Genomic DNA, 18,657 nt, shown 5'->3' on the forward strand with positions numbered 1-18,657 from the left:
CACTTTGCACGTCTCACTCTCTGTCCCCCATTCTTCCGCGGTTTGCTTGGGCCGGGCTCTTGTGTGCTGCCGCACTGCCTGGTCTCCACGCCCTCCCCTCTCCTCCACGCACTACTACACCGCTTCCTTCCGCTCTTCCCTCGCGCAGTAACACGTGGCTTCGGCAGACAGGCATACACCAACTCCCCACCACATCTGCTCCTCCCACGTACAAACGTGCACCCCACTGAGAGACCGAGACACGCACACACAGGCGTGCCGCCCCTTCCCTCGTGCGCCTTCCTGTCTTGATCCCTCCCCTCGTTTTCGCCCTCGCTCAGCCCTTCCGTGGAACACCTCACTCACACACCCTCCTGCAGGCGTGCCACGGTGTTGCGGAGTTTGTGAGCGAGTAAGGAAGAGGCGTGAGAGACTTGCCTGTGGAAGGACAACGACGCTTTTGTACGCTTTCTTTCTCCGTCTTGTGTAGTCTCGCCTCTGCAGAAGACTCCTTATTCCTTGCGTTGTCTGTGCCCACGCCTCCGTGTTTTCCTCTCACCCATCCCCTGCCCTGCAACTGCAGGGCAAACCTCCTCTCCCCTTCTCTCGGTGCTCGTCCTTGACGGATCGCCTTCGCGCGCGCCGGATCGCTTAAGTGGGCTCCTCGAGGCTCACAGGTGCAGCACCATGGACATCGCCGCTGCAGCTGCTGCCTCACAGGAGGGCGCCCGTGTGGCCGACACCGCCGCCATTGCGAAGGGCCGCCTTCCACCTGTCGTGCCGCAGCCCTGTAGGAGTGAACGGCTCGGCCCAGAGCCGATGACGCTGTCGCCGCCGGCCGCTCGTGACGGCAACACGAGCAGGACTGATCCTCTCGCAACCCTTCGCTGCGGAGCTGGCCAGGGTGTCATCGGAAATTCAGGAAGCGCACCAGCCTCTATCGGCAGAGGTTCGCCATCCAGAGGCCCTGCCACGCTGGCTTCCGCGCCAAATCCCCGTCGTGGCTTCTGCATCCCCTCGCTGCGCTCGCCTGGAAACTCATCTGCGTTGCCGCCTCTTTCCGCTGCTGCACAGCACAGCGGCGGGCCTACGCAGTCAACACGCCGCCTCCGAAGCCAAGAGATGGCGATAGCTGAAGAGCAAGAGCTGCGCGACTTGAGGCTACTGCTGAACTCTCAGTCGTCGCGTCTGCGCCGGCACACTTCTCCAACGATGCTGACTCCCGAAGAGATGCACGCGCCGGTGAAGAGTCCTCCCCCCCTCCTCTCCGGCCCGTCCACGCGACCCGCAGCAGAGACAGCTGCTGCTGCGGTGATGCTAGTCAGCAGCCAACCCAAGGCTCACACTGCTACCGATGCCAACAAGATTGCGGCACCTCAAGAAGGTCGCACCAAATGCGAGCCGGCTGATCGCTCGACGGCGGCCGCGGTAACGCATACCGAGTCCATCTCAGCGCGGAGTACGGACCCTTCGATGCGGACAGTGCGCAACGGCGCCCTCTACGCACGCAGGCCCAACGGCAGCTCCTTCAAAGACGACTTTTTCGGGCAGTTTCACATCAACGCCGACTCCGCGGCGCAGCCGCAGCTCGACGACAGCGAGGAAGCGCTGCTCACTGCACTGGAGAAGGAGACGGCAGTGCGCGAAGCCCGGCTGGAGCGCCGCAGCAGGGATATTCGCAAGAAGTTGGCGGAACCGTCGCGGGACCGGGCCGGCCACATCTATCCGCCGCCGCCCCCGGTGACGCAGGCCACCTCTGAAACAGAGATTCACGAGCGTGCGATGGCAGCCGAAGAGTTTGCAAAGACCCTAATGCAGCGTCGCCGGCACGGCGAGGAGCGTGATCGACGCCAGCAGCAGAGGGAGCGGCATCGCACTTCGCGCTCTCCTCCGGTGCGCCTAGGGACGGTCTCTGAAAACAACACCGCCTTCTCCAACACGACCTTCTTGAACACGCAATGCAGGGACGGTGTGGACGTCAACGACACGGAGGCGATCGAGAGCCATACCATGTTGCACGTCAGCAGCAGCGGCCTGCCTCTCACGCGGGGCTCCTGGGCCTCGCAGGAGCCCCACGAGGCGAACGAGATGTCCATGGCGAGCCTGGCGCTGGGCCGCATGTCCCTGCGCTCGTGCAGCGTGAACAAGGTGACGGACAGCACGCTGGCGATTATGGAGATGCTCGCAAACAGGCCAGATGTCCTGCTTCCGTCCCCGGCTGAGACGGCTGTTGTGCGTCGCGGTGACGTGCTGTCCTCAAAGCACATCCTCAAGCGCGACTTGGAGGAGGCGCTGCGGTCGCGGCAGGGCTCGACCGGCATGATCGCTGGAGCGCCGTTCTTTCGCATCGTACCGAAGCTGAACATCGCCGGTGTCGCCCAGGCAAACGCCAGTGCGGTGCGCACGATTGTGAATGAGCTGCGCCGCGCGCACGTTGAGGGCCCCATCGTCTGGGTGAACCTGCGCGAGGAGCCGCTTGTGTACATCAACGACACCTCCTACATCGTCCGCGAGCGCGCCGATCCGCTGACGCCCATTATCATCCCCAACGTGACGGGGCTAAGCATCGAGTGCATCGAGCGCAAACTCAAGCAGGAGGTGCTGCAGGAGGCGTACGAGAATGGTGGCAACGTCAGCGTGCACCTTGAGTGCCGTGGCGGCAACATGGAGGACCAGTGGGTGTGCGCCAGCCGCAGCGAGGTGCTGACGCTGGCTGAGGTTTTCCATCGCGTGGAGAAGGAGACGGACCACCAAGTCATGTACTTCCGCCGGCCCATCACCCAGAATATTGGGCCGCAGCCCGAAGATTTCGACTTCGTGCTGGATGCGTGCCTCGAGGAGCCGAAGGCGGTGTTCGTCTTCAGTTGCCAGTCCGGTCGCGGCCGCACGAGCTCGATGATGCAGATAGCCAACATCGTCCGCTTCTACCAACTTTGCGTGAAGGATGTGACGGCCGATATGCGTGTGCTGCGCGAGAAGGTGAACGGGCCGTCGTACCGCACCATTCAGAAGCTGGTGTCGCTCTTTCCTGAGGGCAAACTGCACGAGCGTCGCCTCATGATCCTGATGGAGCTTGCCGACAAGGTGTACTCCATGGCGGACCACATCAACGAGGCGTTTTCCGGTATGAACGAAGCCCCGGAGGTGGCGAAGATGCGGCTGCAGGTGTACGCGCTCTTTCTGGTCTTCTCCTACTACTGCGAGCAGAGACTGTGGAACTACTCGACGCGCTTGTCATTTACGCAGTGGCTGAACGAGAACTCCGAGATGAGGCTTCTCATCGGCAGCGTGCGCGAGAAGCTTGATGACCAGCTCAAGTTGGAGCGGGTGTTCTCCCTGTCCTCGGGAGGCCCCGAGGCCGACGCGCTGCGCGCCATCCGCCACCGTCGCGGTAACGTGCTGAGCACCGGCCGCATCCTGCTCAGCCTCCCAATGAGCAACTATTCACGCCAGGAGATTATAGCGTTGCGCCAGCTCGCGCCAGGGGTGCCGGTGCTGACATGCGGCCGTGTCGGTGAGGTGGCGCGCGACCAGCTCGTGTGCGACATCCGTGACACGTTCCCGCACGTGCGCTCCATCCATTGGATCAGCCTGCGCGCCGAGCCGATGGTGCTGATTAATGAGGTGCCCTACACGCTCTCCGACTACGATGCCGCGCACGGCTCGGCCGAGCATGGCACGACGATGCACGTATCTGTGCAGGCGATGGAGCAGATCGAGGATCGTCTGCGGCGTGATGTGCTGCTGGAGGCGCAGGACAACGGCGGCTTCATCATCCTGCACCGTTTGACGACGGCGGGTGAGCGGGAGGTGCTGCGCGTCAAGGTCGTCTCGGCGCGCACCCCACGCAGCACGATGGAGGAGTTCGTGGAGGCAACCGGCGTATGCTACTCCCGCATTCCGATGCCGTTCTCCGGGGAGCTGCTGGCGAGTGACATCGACCCCCTCCTCAACTACCTGGCCAAGGCGGACATCAACCAGCACGACGCCATCGTCATCAACGATTCAGCCGGCACAACGCGCACTACCGTGGCACTGAACATCCTGACGCTGTTCCGCGCCAGTCGACTTGAAAATCTTCGCTCGCTGCAGACGACCGAGGAGGTGGCGACGCTGCTGCGCATCGGGGCCACGGATCGGCTCGTCGACAACGCTCAGGTAGCCGCCAGGGCAGAAGTGCCTTCGGAAGAGATTCCCGAGCACCATGTGGAGCTGCTCCTCGCCTCGACCATCTGCCAGATGCTGACAGCCGGTAGGCTCCTTCGCACGGTGGACGCCGTCATCGCGCTCGGTGGCCGCGGCCGGCGCTGGAATATCTTGCACGCGTTGGACTTTCTCAAGAAGCGCATTGGGGTGCTCGGCAGCAACAAGCCCCAGCGCATCGTGGATGCCCTGCATGGCCTGCGTTGTTACCTGCTCGTGCTGCTCTCATGCCTGTACCTGGATGCGCAGAAGGGGGAGGGCTTCACCATCGGGGAGCTGCTCTTCAGCGACTGGGTCACCGCCCACGCGGAGGTATCGAACATCGTCGAGCACCTCGAGGATCGCGGCGAGGCGGCGCTCGAGTACGTGGCGGCCGACAACCTCATGAAGGCCGACCTTTCGCGGCGCTCCGGCAACGTGCTGACGGCCAACTTCTGTCTAAAGGCCGATCACTTTCCCGGCTGCCAGAAGAAGGGGCTGCGGCCGGCGCTGTGCGGCGCACCAAACTTCCGAAAGGTGGATTTTGTGAACGTCTACGGTGTCGCCATCCCGACTATCAAGGGCATCCACAACGTGCTCTCGCTGCTGGGCGCCTCCAGCGAGCCTCTGCAGGTATACCCAGGGCAGAGCAACGACTCCGAGCCATACCTCGGCTTTGCGGCGCAGCGGCTCTTCGAGCCAGCCTTCAAGCCCGAGGAGCTGCAGCACCCACTGCGCGGCTCTGTGGTGTGGGTGAACTTGCGGGAGGAGCCCATCCTGTACGTGGGCGACCGGCCCTTCGTCTTCCGCGACTTGGCGGCCCCGTACGTGAATGTGGTGCTGACCGGCATCCAGACCGAAAAGGTCGAGCTGGTGGAGTACGAGCTGAAGCGTGACGTGCTCATGGAGGCGGCACAGTACGACGGCAAGTTCCTCGTCCACGATGAAGGTAACCCGGGCGAGCTCGTCGGCGTGTGGGAGTCGGCGGACGAGGAGACTGTAAAGACTCTGCGCGAGGTCTACGATGAGCTGGTGGTGAAGCAGTTCCGCTGCCAAATGCTGCGACTCCCGGTGACGGACGAGCAGAGCCCGGAGATTCGCGACTTCGACCTTCTCGTCAATGCCCTCCTCCCGCGCATTGCGAAGCACCTTGACCGTCGCGAGACGCTGTCGTTCGTTTTCAACTGCCAGATGGGCCGCGGCCGCACCACGACGGGCATGGTGATCTGCTGTCTCCTCATTGGCCTCGTAATACCGGAGTACTACGACGAGCTGCACAACGCTTACCGCGACTCCCTCTACGCAGACACAGAGTCGGACCTCGGCCGCGGAGAGTACTCCGTCATTGTGCAGCTGAAGCGCGTACTGGCGCAGGGCCGCACCGCCAAGTACCAGGTCGATCTCGTGCTCGAGGCGTGCTCGAAGATGCAGAACTTGCGCACAGCCATTGAAGCCTTTGCTATTGCGGTGTCGTCCCCGGACACGATTGAGTCGGGTCGTGCTCGCGCGCACCACGCTGGTGTGCATTACCTGAAGCGCTACTTCAACCTCATCGTCTTTGCCGTGTACCTGCAGGAGGAGTATGACCGCATATCGAAGCTTATGCGGCGCTCCTTCACCGACTGGATGACGACCCACCCGGAGATTTTCACGCTGCTAGATTTGTGCGTTCTCAAGTGACATCGAGGGCGCCTGTGCCGTGCTGCGTGTCTCAGTCGCACGGGCAATGCTCACTGTAGTGACAGCTGCTGCTGTGCTGGTGAACGCGCTCGCTACGTGTGCTCATTAGAGGCGGTGATTTGCCTGTGCCTTTATGCATCCTTGATTCATCTGTTTTGTTTTCTGATGTAAGCCAGCGACTGCGCAACGGAAAGCGTTGGCAGTCTTCAACCCCCACCCCTCTTATACGACTTCGCATCCGCTGTACATTCTCTCTCTCTCGCTGTATGTGTGTGTGTGTGTGTGCTGTTGCCTGTGCATGCGCGTACCTTCATTCCTTTTTCCCGGTAGACGCCGCGTGTGTTCGCGGCGCTGCCTCGCCCTTTCACTCGCTCGCTTGCTTTCTCTTAAGCACCGTGGTGCATCTCTCTGTTGATGCCTCGCGCTCGCTATCCCTCCATATTGCAACATGCTTGACATATCTCTATGACGAGGCCGCTGCTGTGTCGTGGCGCGATCGAGGCGGAGGAAAGCCGTAAAGGCTGACGGCACGCCGTAGAAGGCGATGCGTGAGGTGCGGCTCATGAAATCGATCCGTGTGGGAGAGAAAGGAGAGAGGGGCGATCGACTAAGGTAAGGGCGGTGAGTTGGGGCATTGCGCATCTGCATGCTCCTCCTGACATCCATCATTACACCGTTCAGGCTCCACAGTTCGGTCTCTCGTCTCTCACACTCCGACCTCCCGCATCAATGAGTAGGCCGGCTGCCTCGCGGTGTTGCCTTTCCTCCTGCCATTTGCGGACGCCCCTCTCCCCCTCTCTCCTCGTATCGGCACTTCTGCGTGTATGTGACTCTCCGCGTTGCCCTGTCAAGCGTCACAACCGCGCTGGCTAGCGATGCTGCGGTGGTGGTGGTGGTAAGCTCTTCAGGCGCAAAGGGTGTGGGGGACCGTTGGTAGTGGCGCGTGTGCTGGGTTTGGGGGGGTCTGGGGGAGAGTGAGCGGGGAGAGCTGAGGGGCGCAGGAGCGTGCACCTATGCTTGCGCGTCTTCAGGCCATTCAAGTACGGCCTAGATATCTACACACACATATGCCCACCCACCATTTGCCCACGGTGAGGCTGCCTCTTCTCCTTGCACCACCCCCCTCTATCTCGCTGCCTGACTCGGGGGTTAGAGCTTATCTTCTCGTCGCCATTCTTTGTCATGAACCAGCGCACGTCAAGGGTGCCGTTTGCGTCTCCTCCTCACTTCATGCGATACACAGACAACTCGCGCGCCGTGGAAACTGCTGCTACGGAAGGATGCAGGGTGTCGTGGCCGGCTTCCCTTTCTCTGCTCCACAATGGTCACTCTCCACACCCCTCTCCCGCTCTTTTCAGCATGATCGCTCTCCTCCCTCTTCCCTCCAAATGCACACCTCGACACTCTCACTGGCACACGCGCACTATTTCGCAAAATAACGCTGACGTTGACGTCGAAGCGGCAGACACATTGTTAGTCCTCACGCACCCCCTCCCCCCCCCCCCCCACACACACACGCCCTTGAACACGTGGCTGTCTGCTGCTGCTGCTTGTGTGATCATCGGCGTTCTTCCTCGCCACACTCACAATGGCGTCAGCAGCCTACTACAAGAAGCAGCAGGCGCAGCTGCATCTCGCCAAGAGCGAGGTGCAGGCCATCATGGAAAAGCTGGTTGCGGCCGTGGCCCAATCCCGCCCTCGCAGCCCCCTGCGTGCTATGCTTCAAACGCTAGACCGCATAGAGGAAGAGGGGATCGGATCAGCATCTGCGGCCGCTAAGATTGCACCGCCTCTCCTCACTCCGCGCCTCGTCATTCTCACTGGCCCGCCTGCCTGCGGTAAGTCGGTCCAGGCTTCCCACGTTGCCGCCTTCCTGGGCGGCGTTCACTGCGCCTTGCCGTCGTTGGTGCGAGATGCGTTTAACGGTGGCCGGCTGCCTGGCTCGAAGGCTGTCTACGTTCCTGAGTCTCTCCAAGCCGAGCTGAGGGCGGCCAAAGAGGCGTTCGCGCGGCAGACGCTGGCGGCAGCGACGACGTCGTCTTTTCTGTCGGCACTGCCACCCGATCTCGCAGCGCGACTCGTCGTAAATCGCATTCAGTACGAGACGGGTCAGCGCCAAGCTGCGGCGGACACCGTGCAAACGCCAGAAATGCAGCGTCCCGCGTCGACGGTGTTCTTCGTGCTGGACGGCTACCCTGCCACCATCGCTGAAGCGCTGGCTCTCGAGGCGGCGACGGGGCAAGAGATTTCGGTAGCTGTGACCCTACGCTGCCCCGCCGACTGCCTGCAGGCGCGTCGCCACTCGCCCATCCCTCCTGCTCGCCTTGCTTCCCTTGGCACTTTCGAGGCGTACTGGAGCGCGCAGCACAAGCTGCGGGTCGTGGACGGCGCTCAGAGCATCGCTGCCGTCACACGGCAGGTGCTCGCCGCTCTGGGGGAGGAGTAGAAAGCAGTAGCCCTAGGAGGAAGGAGCGCACGCAGCCCCCCCCCCTCTCATGCACACCTGCCCGCGGAACGCTCACCCTGTCGGTGTTGGCTATCTTCTTCGCCAAACTGCAATAAGCACCTCACCACGTGATGTATAGTGCACAACCTCTGGTCCCTCCCGCTCTGCACAGACAGACCTCCACGCTGGTCCACGCTGTACTCCTTCATGACCACCCATCTCATTCCCTTCGTGTCTCCACACACACACACACATGGCAGGGCGTCTGCGGTGGTGTCTTAGTCAGGCGCACGGAGTCGCTGGAAAAGAATACGACCCGCGCGACTACACTCGCTTATACACACCTGCGAGTAGAAGGGCACACGCACACGAACGCACGCAGGCCCAGGCATGCGCGCGTGCCGATGAGGACGACAAGCACCAGCGATGCAACCTTACCAGGGTTTTAGATATGATCTGTGATGCAGCGCCTCACTGTGAGAAAGCACCCGTGGTGAAATACATGAACTAAACTCAGCGCTGTCATCGCGGCAGAGGCAGTGGAAGCGGGGGTGAGAAGCACGAGTTGTGTGATGCCTCGCGCTAACAGGCTTCGGTGTATCTCTTTCTCTTGGCTGCCGTCTGCCACAACCGGCGGCCGTCGTTGCAGCAGGGAGAGTCACACATACGCGCCTGCTGCTGCTGCTGCTCCCGCATTCCCTTTGCCTCTCGGCCCTGTTGCTCGCCGACGCCGCGTTGGCGGTGTCGCGCGCTTTGGGGTTTGGCGAGGTTGTCTTCTGCGCGTGGGCGTGCATGCGCACATGCCCGTCACAGCGGCGCTGCATGGCCCTGTATTGTTGGTAACGGTAGTAATTGTGGTGCCAAGTAGTTTGGGACTGCATACTGTACCGCGCGCCTGTAGCGTGCCCTTCTACTCGTCTCACCGTCCTTCTTTTTCTTGCTCTCCCATGACTGGGCTGTTCATCGATCTGGGTGCGTGGGTGCGTGTGTCGGGCTGTGGCGATTCTGCACTGCTGCTGCACCGCTCACCAACAACGAATCTTTCATCGGATAAGCCTCCCTCCGCTACGGTGCTCCCTCAGAATTTCGTGCACGCTCAGGCACAAAGGACATGGCCGATCTGCCGTTTCAGTGGGACGATGGCAACTGTATCTCCCCCTTTGTGGCCTCCAGCGAGGCGGACACGGAGGCGTTCGCGGCATGGCTCACGGAGCGTTACCTCAGCCCGATCGTGCAGCACATCACCGCTTCTTCTCGCGGCTGCGCAGATCAGCTCTGTGCCGTCTTTCAACCACGTGAAATGCGGCTTACAGACCTCGGCTGTGGTGACGCCACGGCAGCGCTTTCCTTGGTGCAGCACCTCCGCAAAGGCTGGTGCAACCTGCAAGGCGCCACGGACGATGCTCCGTCGCCGGACAGTGCGGCCTCTTTGCGTATCATTCTGACAGGCATTGACCTGGACGATACACTCCTGGATACCGCAGCAGCAAACACGTCCGCCTTCGCTGCCGCAGCCGTCTCGCCGTTGTCGTCGCTGGTGTCGATCGAGACGCATCTTCTTTCTCAGGATATCCGCACTTTGGACTTGAATGTATGCTTCCCCCGCTGCGTGCAGGGCGGCGCCGCTTCTTTCTGCGCCCCGACCCGGCCTCCACACGTACTGTACATGTACCTCCTGCCCGACGCACTCGCTCTGCTGCGGGAGAAGCTGGTAGCCATCATGGAGCGCGGTTGGGTGGTGGCGTCGAACCGCTGGCCCATCCCGGGACTCGAAGCCTTCCTGCGCGACCGTGCCGGGCACGTGCACATTTACCTTAACGCGGCACTGTAGCTCTTAAAGATCGATACGTGCATCTGTGCGCGTGCTTTTCCGTTCACGCCTGTGTCATGCCGTCACCGTGACCTATCGCCTACTCAACGACCCCTTCGCGCTGGCCGTCACACCTCGCAGTCCCTCGCGCACTCCTCTCTCCGGTTTTCTTTCCATCGCTCTGGATGGGCAGCAGTGACAGTCACCGTGAGCACTGCTGGGCGCGGGAGGCCGGTCCTGCGAATGTACACCGGAGTACGATAAGGACGAAGCGCCGTCTCGGCCCCGCTGCTTCTCGAGCTTTCACAGTCTCCTAACCACAGCAAGTATTTCCTTCTCTCCAATGGGGCCTCGGCACCGTCTGTGTTCGTCGCATGAACACCTGGACTCGTGCGCAGTGCTTACCTCCGCCCCCTGCGCCGCGCGCACTGCTCCTCCACTTCTCCCGTCGGCGTCTCCTTCACGCGTGCAGCCCATTAGCAGCAAAGCAGGGCACGAAAAGGAAAAGAGCAGAGCGTTTGTGCCGCCACCCTCACGTCTTCCTCCCCAACCCCCGCCTCCGTCCCTTCTCGCAATAGACAGGCCACACCCGGCCGTGTTTACGCTGACACGCCGGCATACACGGGCATAGAACCACTGCCTTTGCTCGCCCTACCATCAGATAGGCCCCCCTCCTCCCCCCGATCCCGCACCCACACACCCACACACCCACACACCCACACACCCACACACCCACACACCCACACACCCACACACCCACACACCCACACACCCACACACCCACACACCCACACACCCACACACCCACACACCCACACACCCACACACCCACACACCCACACACCCACACACCCACACACCCACACACCCACACACCCACACACCCACACACCCACACACCCACACACCCACACACCCACACACCCACACACCCACACACCCACACACCCACACACCCACACATCCATCGCTTCGCTCTCTCGCTGTCCCTCTTCGTGTGCGCAACTCGACGGCCGCCAGCCCGAGGAAATGAACGTTTTCCACTTTGCAAGCAGCCAGCGCTACCGATCGCGGCTACCGCTGAGGCAGCTGACGTTCACGGTGGCCGTCTACCGGGCCATCGTTGTGGAGGAGGATAAAGCGGAGTTGCTCGTGGAGGCAACGGTGGCGTGGGACGGCAAGGTGCTCTCTCCCGCGGAGACGCTTAGTATCTACAAGGATGTGACGCACCTATCGCGGAGGGAGGCGGCGGGAACGGCCCCATATAGCGACAAGTCGGGTGGTCAGAGGGGTGCGTCTGCCCCTGGCTCCCTTCTGCCCAACATTTCGTCTCTCCCGGCGCTGTCGGACGTCATCGCGCGGATCAGCAGGCTGCCGTTTTTCTTCTTCACCCGCCCCTCGCTGGAAGACTTCATCAACCAGGCTGAGGAGGACGTCCCGGTGGACCCGTCGCCGGGTCCCAGCCTCTTGGCACCCATCGTATTGCGCCAGCACCGACGTGATCACCAGCCCAACCGTTGCATGTTTCTTATGTGGGCTGCCGGTGAGCTGCTGGTGCGCGGCCGACCTCCCGGCACCGCGTCACCTGGACCCGTCGGGGGGGCCGATGGTGTCGCCGACGGTGACGGCGCCGACGGAGGATCGCACGCGGCAGCTTCGCTGAGAGCGCACCCCACCACCAGCGCGACTCTCTCGCCACTTTCCGCTGCTGGTGCCGCTGCGGAGGCGGAGTCATCGATCAACATTGACGACGTCACGTGGAGCGGCACCGAGCGCGTTCTGTGCACCCTCACTGCCGAACAAGACGAGTACTTCTTTACAGCAAAGCCGAGTCTCAACAAGCTGCACACACTGTTTGTCGACGCCGCATACATCTACACGTTTCGCGTAACGGTGTCGCGCGCGGGTGCACCAGTCGGGCAGCGAGAACCATGGGCCGGGGGTGGGACGCGGCAGGGCATCCCGGCCGACGGTTGTCTCCTGCCTTCCTCGATCGCCCCTCTGGAGGTGCTGCTGGCCAATGCAAGTGACCTAGCTCAGTCCGTGGCAGAGCAGTACGAGTCGCTCGAGGTCGGCAAAGTTGCGGTGGCGCGCCGACTGCTGCGGCAGGTGGCGATGATGGCGCCACTGGAACGTGCCGGTACCGACGGTGGTGCCGCGGCGGCAGCAGCAGCATCGGTGCCATCATCATCGGAGGTTGCTCGACGGCGTCGCGGACAGGGAGCGCTTGGCCCCGGCATGCCGTTTTCTGCCGCCGCCGATCGCACTGGAGTCAGGGGCACCATGGGCACCTTGACATCGTCGTCTAGGTCGCAGCGTGCGGCCAGCTTTGGAGCCGCGCTCCTCTCACCAGCCGGTTTCAAGCGCAGCGCCTCCTCGCTGCCGCGTGACTCCTGCCAGTACCATGTATTCGGCACAGTTGACCGTTGCGTCGGCATCGCGGAGTGGACGCTGTTTGTACGTTGCCAACTTGTCGAGGATGAGGCTGTTACCCCCTCGATGCACGACCCGCTCCCCACGTCGTCGTCTTCCTCATCTGACGTGTGCGAGTTCATCTCTCAGCTCGCCCACGCTAGCACGTTCGTGGAGGGCGAGTTCCTGTTAGACGTGGACCACGTCTTCAACTTGCCCTTTGACCGCTCCTTTGTTGGCCCCGCACTGCCCAGCAGCCCGCTGCGACTCATCGCGACTGCCTTTACTGAGGGTGCCGCAACGGAGGGGTTGCAGGCGCCCGTCGCGTACGCCTGCGTGTCGCTCCCCATCGCCAGTCCCGGCCACCACACAGTCACAGCGCCGATGTGGGCACCGCACAAGACCGGCGTCGAGTTTCTTCGCTCCACACTGGTTGGTGGTGCACCTGGGCTGGTGGATGCACGGCAGGCGGGCCCTGCCCTGGCACACCGCACGGGGCTTAACGTGAAGGAGGGCCTCTACGCCGACAGCGTTGGCACGCTGCACATCACGGTGAACATAATCCACCACAAACACTGGGACAGCCACTAAGAGAAGCAGCAACGCGTTCTGGCCGTGTGGTGACGCATGGCGGGGCTCCAACAACTGCCGCTGCTGCCTGCCATGTAGAGCAAGCCCCTCTGCGCGCGCGTGTGTGTGTTTCTGTGCGTACTCATAGACCACTTTGCAGCTGCAGCGTTGTACTGTATACGGCGACATAGACGCGCACAAATAACGGAGTATCGCCGAACACCACTGGCAGACCGAAGAGACAAGAAGGGGGGGGGGTGGACGAAAAGGGAGGGAGGGGGGCCATTTCATGTGCGTGCGTATATGAGCGACTCACCCCTGCACGTTGCGATGGGTGTGTGTGGGGGGGGTGAGGAGAGGAGATATGCAAGCACGACAGATGGAGCTCTTCCCATGCACGCCCTGTCCCGCTCCTCTCCTTTTCTCTTTGTAACGCAGCGACGCGCACTGAACCATGGAGGAGATGGGATGGAAGTCATGCCATGCGTAGCGCCGGTGTGTTACTGGTCCCTTGAACCACACGTGATGCATCTTCTCTGCCGCACTTTCCTTTCGCTCTTTTCCACTTCGTTTTCTGTTCTCCTCCTCGTGGCTGTTGGCGGTACGGGCATGTCTGTGGTCGCCGTGATGCTGCCGTCATACGCGCGGGTATATGCGAGTCGTGCTGTGCCACGGATTACTCGCCCCCCCCCCCTCCTCTGCAAGCAGCGAGAGAGCGAGAGAGAGCAGCGCAGCAAGTCAGCTGCGGCCTCCACTCTTATCCGTCTCTATACATTCATCGACTCTTCCTTTTCCTCTCGTTGACGCGGCGCAATGCAGCCCATCTCATCTGCTGTGCCAGTGGACACGTACACAGCGCCACTTGTGAACGCCTCCTACAGGCGCGCGAACGGCGAGGCGCCCCTCTCCAGTAGCCGTGCGAGCGACAGTCAGCTCCCCTACGTGCCAGCGCTGGTGCGCCCCCAGCTGCAGTTCTTCTCTGAAAATGATATACGTGCGCTAGAGCTGCGGATGGAGTATCAGGCGCAGGATGCCGCGCGCAGCCAGCGCATCGACGCGCGTGCCAGCCGCGTCTCCGCTGAGGCCCATGCTGCAGCGGAGCAGCGCAGCGCGATGCTGCGCCAACGGGCTGCCCGACATGCCAAGGCAGCCGGCGAGGTACGCGTGAAGAAGATTCAGGAGGATTACCGCTCCATGGGCATGTGATGCCTCATATAGATAATCACTGCATGTGGGCGGCGGCATCGCGGCGATCGCTATACACGCTGCCTCGTACCTCTCTCCACATAGCAGCGCTCAGTCAGACAGGCAAACACATGTGTAGAGGCTTTTGAGGTCTTGATAGACGACAGGTGCATCGCTCGGTGCGATGAACGAGAGGGACCACAAAAGCACACGACAAACACCTGAAGCGAGAGCGAGCGCGGAAGAGTAGCGACGCGCATTGTGCTGGCACTTCAGCGTGAGCTGCCTGAGAGCATTTCAGCTGCTGCGGCATCCGGAGCGGCTGTCTGCCCTTTTTCGAGGGTGGAGGGAAGCTCTTAGGGACAGCGGTGAAGGAGTCGACACTAAGTCGTCGTGCAATGACAGAGCCACGTGCATCGGTGCGTGCCCATCCATCATCATCTTCTTTGCATCTCGCACGTTCTTCCTCTTCTCTCTTCGGGAGCGCACACGTACGCAAGCAGTCGCCCTTTAGAGGCTGTGCCGTTGATCACCAGCACCCTTCGCTGTGTATTCACTAGTACACGCACCCAAAGACACGCGCATCGGGTGCTTGGCAGCGATAAACCGTGGGCAGCAGCAGCGTTCCGTTGCACCCATAGCTTTCCATCCGCGCCATTTCGAGACCTCAACACTGCGGCACTTGTTTCCTTCACCTTGCAACGCGTGCATGGCTCAACTATGAGTGACCCAGCCAGGATCAACCACTATGATGCGCGCGCCTACACCCGAAAGGGTGCAACGCGGCGCGTTGTGGTGCGCGAGAAGCCGCTTTTGAAGTCTCGCATGCAGCGCTTCGCGGACTACCTACGCCCGACCACCCGCCACGGCTTCAACATCGTGGGCACCTTCGAGCTGAGCAAGGTCATGGCCTGCATTATCTTCCCTGTCTTCATGCTTCTTTACTGGAAGAATAAGGAGAAGGAGTTGCCGGACAGCTGGGAGCAGCAGTTTGGTGGCCTGCAACACCGCCAGTTCCGCGAGGATCAGCTGCCAGAGCAAGACACTGACTACTTCAGCATCATGGAGAACTTCCAGGAGCGTCGCGAGGCCGCGCTGCAGAAGAAGCGGGAGGCGCTGCAGAGCAGAATAGTCTAAAGCGCTGCGCACGGTGGAGCTGGAAGGTGGATAGCTTGGTGTATGCATGTGTGCGGGCCTGTTCATATGCCAATGAGAGAGGTTCCTCGCTGCTGCCGTTGGCATTGGCCTGACGGACTTGTTCGGTTTTCAGTGCTGTCCTCGTCGCTGTTGTGGATGGGAGATTTTGTGCGGCGCTGCCTCTCTTCGCCTGTTGCCCCCCTCCTTTCCTGTCTTGTCGTTGCCGTTTCTCTTTCTATGCCTGTGGCTGCCATTACTCATCACAAATACATACGGAGATGAGCTCCCCTGCGCTACCTCGCCGCTTCCCCTCATTCTCACCCGCCTGCAGATACGTGTCTCTGCATTTTAGCATGAGCGCACCAGCCTGCTTGTGCACCACCTTCGCTCTCCCACCCCGATTAAAGCTGAGGCTTCTTTACTTCGCACCTTCAGGCTTCCTTGGCTCTTGCACAGCTTCATCCTTTGAAAGGACGGAAGGACGCACTGCGCAGCACCCCAACTCTCGCTCGCCCTCCCACCCCTTCTCATGCCCGCCTGTCTCTCTGTCTGCGTGTCTCATGTGTGCAGTGGAGCATTTTCTGTCGCACCCCATCGCACTACCCTGTTGTCTTCGCGACTGCTGCTGCGCACTCTCCGTTCGTTCCTCTTTTTCTCGTGTTGTCTCCTCCGCTGCTGTTGCCGGCACCCGCGGCTGCTCTGTGCGCCCACCCATACCCCACCTCTCTCGGCTAAGGTGTACCGACCTTCACACACACACACACACACACACACACACACACACACACTGACAGCGACACCCTCCCTTCCCCCTCTTTGTGCAGGTGTGCTCCTTGTTCGCCTTTCTTTTTGAGACCGCAGTGCTTGGAGAGCCAAGCACGTCTACCAAGGGGCACAGGCACGTGCTCACAGAATCCTCTCTCGGACGCACGCCTCATCGACGGCTTGCCGGCACACACCTGGCCTGCCGCCGCTACCCTTGCCCTTTACGCTGCCATTTCATCCCCTAGACTCTCCCCTCCTCTCCTCTCTTTTCCCCCGTTAGCCGTCGCTGCCGCTGTGGCTGCTATCTTCGTTGGCTCATCTCTGTATTCCACGTACGCCGTGCTAGACACTTGCAGTTCGCCGTGGTGCTTGCCTCTATCGGCGTGAGAAGCAGGCACGCGAACCTCAGACCCTGCGCCATCCGTGCTGCTGCCGCTGCCCCCACTTCCCGCCTCTTACTCCTTCCGCCGCCACCACGTCGACGGCGCAGAGACCGAGACTCCACCGCAGATCTTTGTACACGTGCGCGTCTCGTGGCGTTGAGACTGCGGCCGCTCGCAAGCCGCCCTGGCACTCACGGAATCTGCCTTGCTGCGGACCACGTGAGTGCACGCACGCGCACCCGGGCGAGGGGGCTGGAGATGCCGAAGCGAGGCAGAGCAAACTCAACCGACGCGTCATACGCCGCTGAGCACGGCGTTGTGGAGGTAAGCGACGCGGACAGCCCAGCCACGCAGCCGATCGGCGTGGAGGAGATGATGGAGTCTCAGCGGGATCCTCTGCTAGAGCAGCAGCTGGACGCACTGGAGGTGGACGAAGACTTCCGTGAATCCATCCGAGCCATGACGCCGAATACGCGCAGAGATGTCCTGAATGACATCATCCGCCATCAGCAACACACGGAGATCGAAGAGAGCTTGATGCGAGGCTTCCATGGAGGCGACTTTGGCAGCGCGGGGCCGCTCTTCACGTTTGGCGCGGGTATACCGCCTGGCATGCATCAGTCGCGCATGATGGGTGGCTCTCAGGGGGACACTGACGCTGAAGACTACGCTGATATGATGGGCGATGCTGAGGAGGACGAGGAGGAGGGCGAACTGCGCGGCTCCGATAGACATGCAGCGGCCGAGGAGGACGAGGAGGCTGAGACGGGGTTGACAGTTGAGAGGCCGCCATTTTTACTGCGTGGCATGGCAATGGGCTCCATCGACAATACCGGGATGCCGCATGTACAGCACCTTGGAGGCCAGTCCCCGCAGCAGGCGGGAGCGCCGCCGACCGTTCTCGATATTCTCCGACTTATTGCCGGGCACAGCACACCGCAGGCTCGCAGTCGCGGCGGCGATGGCCTTCATCACCAGGGCCGCGGCTCGGGCCAGCGCACCGCCTTCGAGGAGGGCATGATGAACCTCCACAACCTCATCGGTGTGCTGCAGCAAGCAAATGTGATGCAGTCCATGGGCCTGGACCACGACATCGACGATATGACGTACGAGGAGCTACTGGAGCTAGAAGAGCGCATCGGAAACGTCAGCAAAGGCGTACCACCGGCGTTGCTCGACAGCTGCATGGTACCGCTGCGAAGCACATCGGCCGACGCTGGCACGTGCGCCATCTGCCAAGAGGAGCTCAGCGGCACCTCCGCCACGGCCACGGCCGCGACCAGCGCCGCATCCACCGCTACCTCGCCCAGCGGTACGGACAAGGCGTGTGTCAAGCTGCTCAACTGCCCTCATGCATTCCACAAGCCATGCATCAACCAGTGGCTGACCCAGAACAAAACATGCCCCATCTGCAAAATGGAGGTGCTGCCGAAGCCAGCGCCGTCGTCGTCCTAGGCTCCCTCGCCGTGCGCAGGGTGTTTGCTGGTGGCAGGGGGCTGAGGTGGGGCGGTGACCTGCACAGAGATGAGGGGACGAGTGGAGCGGCGGGCGGGGCGCGTTGAACTCCCTCTTTGGATTTTATAACTCTCTCCTCATCTTCCTGCGCCCGCTGCCACGTCTGAGCATGTAAGTCAGAGCGGAAAGGAGAAAGAGCGGCAGCGCATGCACTTGCGTGTGCAGGCTCAAGATGTGTGCTACGCCATGCCGACACCGTGGTGTGTCCGTCTGTGGGGCTGAAAAGATGGGTGGTGCGCCTGTATGCGTGCTTGTGCGTGTTTGCGTTGCATGTCACTGCTGTGCTGCCTTTGTTGACCGTTATTAGAGAAGTTTGCCAGAACTGTTCTCCTCTCACCGCCAGCGTGCCGCCCTCTGTCAACACCGGGCATCGTCCTTAGTAAGGCACTGCTCTCTCCTCTCTGTGTGCTACTCGAGGTGCAGATGATCTCCTGGTGCCTCTGCGGTGCGGTGACAGCGCGACAGTGGAGCGACTGACCGGTGACGTCTCTCACGTGATGAGGGTCTGCCTCTCTGTGTATGTGGCGCTCAAGAGCAGCCTCGCACAAGTGCACACATGCACACGGAGAGAGATGCCCTCGCACGCTCCCCCT

General features: G+C 61.6%; 7 protein-coding genes across 7 annotated transcripts; all 7 read left to right on the forward strand.

The window, feature by feature from the left end:
• Window positions 1-798: 798 nt before the first annotated feature.
• LINJ_23_1720 (conserved hypothetical protein) lies at window positions 799-5,841 on the forward strand (the record flags this gene model as incomplete). The annotated part of the gene is made up of 1 exon (XM_001465808.1): window positions 799-5,841. The coding sequence occupies one exon, from the start codon at window positions 799-801 to the stop codon at window positions 5,839-5,841; it is 5,043 nt and encodes a 1,680-aa protein (XP_001465845.1).
• A 1,588-nt stretch (window positions 5,842-7,429) lies between these two features.
• LINJ_23_1730 (hypothetical protein) lies at window positions 7,430-8,287 on the forward strand (the record flags this gene model as incomplete). The annotated part of the gene is made up of 1 exon (XM_001465809.1): window positions 7,430-8,287. One exon carries the CDS (start codon window positions 7,430-7,432, stop codon window positions 8,285-8,287), a length of 858 nt encoding a protein of 285 aa, XP_001465846.1.
• Window positions 8,288-9,398: 1,111 nt separating this feature from the next.
• LINJ_23_1740 (conserved hypothetical protein) lies at window positions 9,399-10,118 on the forward strand (the record flags this gene model as incomplete). Its single annotated transcript, XM_001465810.1, has 1 exon — window positions 9,399-10,118. One exon carries the CDS (start codon window positions 9,399-9,401, stop codon window positions 10,116-10,118), a length of 720 nt encoding a protein of 239 aa, XP_001465847.1.
• A 1,008-nt stretch (window positions 10,119-11,126) lies between these two features.
• LINJ_23_1750 (conserved hypothetical protein) lies at window positions 11,127-13,100 on the forward strand (the record flags this gene model as incomplete). Its single annotated transcript, XM_001465811.1, has 1 exon — window positions 11,127-13,100. One exon carries the CDS (start codon window positions 11,127-11,129, stop codon window positions 13,098-13,100), a length of 1,974 nt encoding a protein of 657 aa, XP_001465848.1.
• Window positions 13,101-13,892: 792 nt separating this feature from the next.
• LINJ_23_1760 (conserved hypothetical protein) lies at window positions 13,893-14,285 on the forward strand (the record flags this gene model as incomplete). Its single annotated transcript, XM_001465812.1, has 1 exon — window positions 13,893-14,285. The coding sequence occupies one exon, from the start codon at window positions 13,893-13,895 to the stop codon at window positions 14,283-14,285; it is 393 nt and encodes a 130-aa protein (XP_001465849.1).
• Window positions 14,286-14,984: 699 nt separating this feature from the next.
• Window positions 14,985-15,401, forward strand: LINJ_23_1770 (conserved hypothetical protein; the record flags this gene model as incomplete). The annotated part of the gene is made up of 1 exon (XM_001465813.1): window positions 14,985-15,401. The coding sequence occupies one exon, from the start codon at window positions 14,985-14,987 to the stop codon at window positions 15,399-15,401; it is 417 nt and encodes a 138-aa protein (XP_001465850.1).
• A 1,406-nt stretch (window positions 15,402-16,807) lies between these two features.
• LINJ_23_1780 (conserved hypothetical protein) lies at window positions 16,808-18,004 on the forward strand (the record flags this gene model as incomplete). Its single annotated transcript, XM_001465814.1, has 1 exon — window positions 16,808-18,004. One exon carries the CDS (start codon window positions 16,808-16,810, stop codon window positions 18,002-18,004), a length of 1,197 nt encoding a protein of 398 aa, XP_001465851.1.
• Window positions 18,005-18,657: the final 653 nt, after the last annotated feature.

Source organism: Leishmania infantum, chromosome 23 (genome assembly GCF_000002875.2).
Source record: "Leishmania infantum JPCM5 genome chromosome 23".
Lineage (NCBI taxonomy): Eukaryota > Euglenozoa > Kinetoplastea > Trypanosomatida > Trypanosomatidae > Leishmania > Leishmania infantum.